This window comes from Rutidosis leptorrhynchoides, chromosome 1 (assembly GCF_046630445.1).
Source record: "Rutidosis leptorrhynchoides isolate AG116_Rl617_1_P2 chromosome 1, CSIRO_AGI_Rlap_v1, whole genome shotgun sequence".
Lineage (NCBI taxonomy): Eukaryota > Viridiplantae > Streptophyta > Magnoliopsida > Asterales > Asteraceae > Rutidosis > Rutidosis leptorrhynchoides.
Window position 1 is genome coordinate 33,249,947 of NC_092333.1, and position 7,612 is coordinate 33,257,558.

The window sequence follows — 7,612 nt, forward strand, 5'->3', positions numbered from 1 at the left end:
ACTAGTTACCTTTACTACAACAGAGAAAGCCACGCACAACTCTCACAAATTTGGTTTCACCTTATCTCCCACTAACTATGGTTACTGGAAGACAATGGTTCAACCGTTCTTCGTCACCAACAAATTGATTGACTATATTGATGGCACAATCCCTTGTCCACCTAAAAATGTCCCATCCTCGGTCAAATCACCAGAAAAAGATGAAGAAACACAGTCTCAACCACAAAACCCCAATTTCATTAATTGGGTCTCTAATGATGCTCATATACGAATGATCCTCATTTCTACCATATCCGAAGCATCATTTCAACATGTTCAAGGACTAAGGTCTCATGATCTACGGTTGTCCCTTGAGCGTGCCTACGCTCCCCACACTTCCTCTCGGGAATACACTTTGAAAACCCAGCTTCTCAGACTACAGATGAAGCCAGATGAAACAACCGCTGAATACCTAACTAGGACTCAAGAATACGATGTTGCGCTCGCTAACATAGGCGAAAAAATGAAAGAAAAAGATCTGGTGATGCTAGTTATATCAGGACTACGAGAGGAATATAACGGTTTAAAATCAAGCCTTCTGGGCCGCGAAAAGCCCCCTACCTTTTTAGACCTTCATGGCCTACTATCATACCACGACTACATGATCAAGAAATTTGTACCCGACATTCCTTTAGCTCAAGCATTCACGACTAACACACAAAGTCGCAAATCAACAGCTCTGTGATGACCCGGAAATTTCCAACCAAATTTAAACTTAATCTTAATATGAATTCGATACGATAAACAAAGCCTGTAAGGTTGAATCTTAAAATTTTTGGAACTGTTTGCCTGAATTCATTTACCCTTTGACTACTTCCGAAGATTCACGAAGAATTATTTGTAAATAAATATGTATATATATATATATATATATATATATATATATATATATATATATATGTATATGTATATGTATGTATGTATATGAATTCTATACATAAATAATATATGTATATATATATGTATATGTATGTATGTATGTATATGAATTCTATACATAAATAATATTATATATTATAAGTAATAAATATTAAAGATTCAATATATTATAATTAGTAAATATGATAAAATTTATAAATTGTATTATATTAAATAAATTACAAGTTTGAGTATAATTGTTATATTAATATTATTAACATTATCTTCATTATAAATGTTAATATTAATATTTGTATTATTAAAATTATTATTTTTAATATAAAATATACATATAAATTGTAACATTAATATATTAAATGTAATTACAAGTTAAAATTATATTTGTTATAATATTATAATTATTACTTTTATTATTACTAATATCAATATTGTGACGACCCGGAAATTTCTGACCAAATTTAAACTTAATCTTTATATGATTTCGACACGATAAGCAAAGTCTGTAAGGTTAAGTCTAAAAAATTTTGAACTATTTTCATTTATGCAATTACCCTTCGACTATTCTCGACGATTGATGAACAACTATTTGTAAATAGATACATATATATATTTAAAAATATAAATATATATATGAATTCGAAATATAATTTGAGATATTATATTAATATTATTTAGTTATTAGAATTAATTTTGTAAAATAAAATAATATAAGATATAATAAAATTTATTATTAAAATGAATCTATATATATAGATATAAAAGTTTATTGAATACGGTTATTAATCAATTGTGATACTCGGTTGACGTATCGTTAGTGTTCATATAAATTTAATATGAAATTATGAAGATTTAGAATGAATGTTAAATCGCAAATTGATTACGAAGATTTTAGGTTTGATAGAAATATTTTTATCTTTTTAGTTTAAACTATAATAGTCCGTACATATTATTTGGAAATAAAAATATATATTAGATGCACCCTTTTGATCAGGTTTCAAACATTTAATGACCAAAATAAATAAATATATATAATTTAAAAATTTGGGATCTTTAGGAACACTTTTATATATTAACTGTTTAGCAATGGACCACAATATAATACTACGTGGGAAAAGTGTCGGTAGTATACAGCCAACTAAAAATCACGAGATTTAATTTGGGTACTGTTTTTGATTACCATCCCATTCACTCAATCTATATTCTATAATATACAAATTATATGTAACAACCCAAACCAAACCACGACAAAACCCGTTAATTTTCACAACAAAAAAAAAAATTCCTGAACAGCATACCCGCGCGCCGCGCCCCCTACCTGGCGCGCCGCGCCAAAACGGGCTGTCCCCGGGACTTTTAAGTGCGAAAAAGATAAGCGAGTTCCCGACACATTTAACCAAAACGCTTTTAGACACAAGTTTATATATGTTAAACTAGCACATAACTAAGGTGTGAACGAGTTTTATAAAGCGGGGCCCACATCGACCCAAATTACCACTTAAGTACCAATTACACGTTTTTGACCATAAGACTTTTAATACACAATAAAGCCGAGCATGGCGATCGGGGATACGCTACCCAATCCTAAACAATCCAGAAGCAAGTCTCTAAGCAACTATGCAAGTCTTCTAGTCCTCGCGCTTACCCGAGCCACCGTCCGCATGCAATCTATAAAAAAAAAGTCAACAACGAGAGGGTAAGCTAACGCTTAGTGAGTGATAATATACTACATACATATATATGTATAAAATGAATACGCCACCCAAATAACAAATACCGCATACCGAACGTCCAAGCATAAAGGCAAGCTAGTCTAGGCGTACCGTACAAACACTAAGCACCAAGCTAATAATATCAACAAATATAAGTTCACAGTAACGATGTGAACGATGCCAATTAGCTACACCCATAAGGTTAGCCACATAACGACAATGCAACATTATACGTATACAATATACATATATAACAACGCGTAAAAACACCCAAGGTTAACCATAACGCTATGGTGCTACCGGCTCGTGGTTCACACCATACGCATTTGAGTCTCACTCGTTTATAGTGCTACCGGCTCGTGGTTCACACTCGATGCTACCGGCTCGTGGTTCACATCAATTACTTTATAGTGCTACCGGCTCGTGGTTCACACTCGATGCTACCGGCTCGTGGTTCACATCAATTATTTTATAGTGCTACCGGCTCGTGGTTCACACTCGATGCTACCGGCTCGTGGTTCACATCAATTATTTTATAGTGCTACCATAACATCCACAAACAAATACGCCCTAAACATGAACGCATAATTATTCCACTCACAATAATAACCCTTCGCCATTGGGGTTATATAATCCACATCACACGCCCATGTGATAACGTACACACAAAGTGTGCACCTCGTCAAAGGTGGTCAACCAAAACGCACAACCGTGCCAATTGGACCTATATCCAAGTCCATCAATCCACCTATATGTGAAGTGAGCTCTATAACCGAGAACCACTTCACCCGACCCGCACCCATCCTACACATACATATGCATATAGGATATTAACACTCACCTTGTCGCCTTGATGAATGCTTCCAAGTAATCCGAAACTCGTCAATGGAAAGTACCTATTCCATTATCACAAATTCAACAACACACTTAGATTGGATTTACAAACCAACCCAATTCGACACTTAGTGCAAATTCGACCCAAATGCACTTCCAAGCACAAACCGCGCCCAAAATTAACCAATAATCACTAACACAAGTGAAAATGGTCTTAATACGCTAATTAAACCCGATCATAGGTGTTAAACACCTATCTTGCCCAAAAAGACACTTAAACCCTAATTTGACCCATAAGAAGTCAATATCACGCCATTAGCAAGTTTTGACACCAAAACATATTTAACTCGGTTCTATGCTTCAACTTAATCCATTTTAAGTTTATAAACCTTATTAAATCGACAATTGGGTCATAACCGTCACCAAACCCTAATTTTGACCCATAGTCAAAATTAGTCAACCAAATAACCCTAAATGGGTTCCAATACTTCCATAATCACTAAACCTAGTGATTAAACCCAATTACAAGTCCTAACCATGGCCAATTAGCTCACCAACATAAAATCCACCAACAATAACAATAAACCCGATTACTAGCACCCACAAACTCAATTCAAGAGTTTGAATGGGTTTATTAACAATTTAAGTTCAAACCCTAACTTGAATATCAAATCACTAAGATGAAATTCGGAGTTAGAACTTACCAATACCGCCAAAATGATGCCGTTGACGAGTAGAACAGCTTTAATACCCGAGGTTTGACCCGAAACACCCTTCTTCTTCTCCAATTGGAGCTCTCTCTCTCTAAAGCTCTACTCTCACTCTAGGGTTTGAAGATGAGAGTGTTTGATGGTTGAAATATGATCCAAACTGATCAAAGGATCAGTTTTGATGACTCTAAACCGACCCCAAGTGAAAAGACCAAAGTACCCTTCATTTAAAGCCTTTAAAAAGGCTGAAAATTGCTTCAGCAGTGATCGGCGCGCCGCGCCACAAGGTGGGGCGCCGCTCCAACTGACAGTTCAGTTTTCAGAAACTTGTTTTGGCCATAACTTTTTGACCGTAGCTCCGTTTTCGATGAATCAAATATCGTTGGGAACGTAATAAGATTTCCTTTCCAATGGTAAGGCTTTGAAGCATTAACACAAACTTTATTTGGGGTTGAAAAGATACGTACACTCCTTGTCACTTCAGACAACGTCCAGTTTCCTTCGACATTCGAGCAAGCAACACGTACATGCTTCGTACACTTCATACATGCATAGTACACCATAAATACATTATGTACAATAAATATTTGGGTCTTACAACTCTCCCCCACTTAAACTCGATCACGTCCTCGTGATCTTCTCCACTTAAACAATCCGTACCTACTCAACGATCCTCACTCAAGTCACAATACGAACTTCCCTAGACAATTCTTCCCAATGGATCACTTTCAACAACTAAAATCGTCAACCGTGATTTATCAAAACCATAATCCGAGCACTGAAACCTGCTCAATTTTCCATATCGGGAAAAACTCAACCAACCTCGTACCGAGATATAAATTCCTTAGCGTACCTTTACCGAGGACAACGCTAAAAACAACCAAGTCTCAACCTAAAGTCAACAATCCGAAACGATGAAGACCGAACCAAACGAATCCTTACGGATAACATTAATCACTAACATCCCTTGCAGTGCGCAAATACGACCTATACGCAACTACCATAGCATCAAAATCCAACTGCTAAAACCAAAAGCGCCCAAAACGACTATGGCAACGCTAAACCTAAGGTGTACAAAATCGACTATTGTCACACCCGTAACAACATGTGAGCGAAACACGGCTATCGCATCAGTAATCACACAACACGGTTCTCACGATCCCACCATAGGTGTATAAAACAACTGACAGATCACTCAACACCGGATGAAGTCAGCGGACCCTGTCAACGGTCGTGCTTCACCGATATATCACCACGCTCATGATGAAGTCAGCGGACCCCGAAAGTCATGCTCCACCAATCACGTACTCCCATGATGAAGTCAGCGGATCCTAAAGATCATGCTTCATCAATCAACCATACCATAATGAAGTCAGCGGACCCCGAAAGTCATGCTTCATTAATCAACAATCCCATGATAAAGTCAGCGGACTCCGAAAGTCATGCTTCATCAATCATCAATACCACGATGAAGTCAGCGGACCCCGAAGGTCATGCTTCATCAATCACATACGCACTTTCGGCCTCAAACAACGAGTAGTGCAACATCGCGCTCTGCTACACTATAGTGGACCCTAGCGGACCACTAACCACCCATAATCGAGCAAGAACCACCTATATCAAACATAGGTACCGAACAATAATTCTCCAAAAGAGAACCCGACACACACCTCCCTTAACCGAAGGATTTCACTTTGCTCGCCAAACACGTCCATTATCTCTCAATGAGATTTACCACGTTACCACCTTGGTGATAATTCAAATCCAAACCATATGTACAATTTATCCGAAATTGTACTCTACCACATATCGACCAAGAACTTGGTCTCGACAACATTTTCCGGATCTACCAAAGGCATCATCCGAAATCTCACACTAAAACTTCCTCGTGCGGGAGTGTAACTCCCCCACTTGGAACCACGTTCCAATATCATAACTCGTACAACCGTACCATGCTACCAAAGGTAGACTTTTCCCACAATTGGGTTCACATGACCCATCACCACATCTTGCTCTGTCCTTGAGCACGCGAAGGGTTTCAAACAATCCTTAAGCACTTCGAACGAAAAGTGTACCACAAATTACACAAACTACACCCTCGCAATCATCCAATTGCTTTAGTTTGTCAAATTCCACCTAGTCACTCATGTACCTAAGGGTTTCACCCCGGTACCCTAAGTACAATGTAACCACAACACACTCGGAGTCGAACACCATGCTAGTAGGTATAAAAGAGGCACCTAATGTCGCGTCATAAAGACTCCATTACCAACACACATCGAGATTTTAAACACTCGATCTTAAGGGTTCCAATCACCCGACGAACCTCCTGGTTCATCACTTCAACATAAAAGCGAACACGCGCTTAACAATCGAACACCAAAACCATTTCCATGGCTTGGTAGAAACATTTTTCCAAATACTAAGGAATGCTTGGTTGCACCAGTCTTACGCCCTTCGCCCGTCAATCAAACATCAACATAGGGTACTTCCATTAGGAACGTCACCCGTAACAATAACATGCACAACACAATGCATTTAACAACTCAAACTCAAACGGCACCGAACTTCCCCAAGACTTGTGACTCCTCATGCCACAATCGTAACATCTAGACGCGCTAGAATTCGATATACCCGTCCGCGTACCACCCGTGCTCACGCTCAGACCCTTAGTCCTCTTACTCGGAGCACCATACGAAACAACCCTTCTCTCGCTTGAAGGCTCACTCATCTTCTATCGCGAGTATGACTCGAAACTCCTAGTCAAGTCGAATAATTCCGAAAACAATTTCGCTTGACCCCGGCAAGTTTTACTCTTCATGTCATTATTCAAGGTCCGATAGAAATCCCCCATTAACAAACGATCATTCCCCAATTATTCCGGGCAAAAACGAACCTTCGCCATAAAGGTCGTCTTAAGAGTACTCAAATCCATAGATCCTTGTCGCAAATTTTCGCAACTCATTACGCAATTCCCACAAATCGGCCGAAGTCCGGAACTCCTCGAAGGATTCCTCCTTAAACTCGTCCCAACGATAAGGCCATAAATGTTTCGCCACCGACAAGATCAGTCTTACCATCCAACCAATCCCTCGCCCTACCCCGCAACAAACTCGTAGCGAGTCTCGTCTTTCTCTCGGGAGGGCAATCAATAGTACGGAAACACCCTTCGACGTCCGAAATCCAAGTTGTGCTTACCAAAGGATCCAGTTTCCCGTCATACATCGGAGGTTTAGTCCTCATGAAGCTCTTAAGATAACGCTCCATTTCACCACTACTTTGAAGTTTGGAATACTTCCTATCTATTTCTTCTCGAAACGCTCTCATTTGCTCCGCAACGGCGGCCTCAACTCTAGCGTTAAACTCCACGTTATTCGCCTCGATCTCGTTTCGCGTCGACAATCTCAAAATGCAAAACGATTAGATCACGAACGTATAAAA

General features: G+C 38.7%; 1 protein-coding gene across 1 annotated transcript; it reads left to right on the forward strand.

The window, feature by feature from the left end:
- The first annotated feature begins 94 nt into the window (after positions 1 to 94).
- Positions 95 to 724, forward strand: LOC139855942 (uncharacterized). The gene has a single exon (XM_071845210.1). The coding sequence runs from the start codon at positions 95 to 97 to the stop codon at positions 722 to 724; it is 630 nt and encodes a 209-aa protein (XP_071701311.1).
- The last annotated feature ends 6,888 nt before the right edge of the window (positions 725 to 7,612 follow it).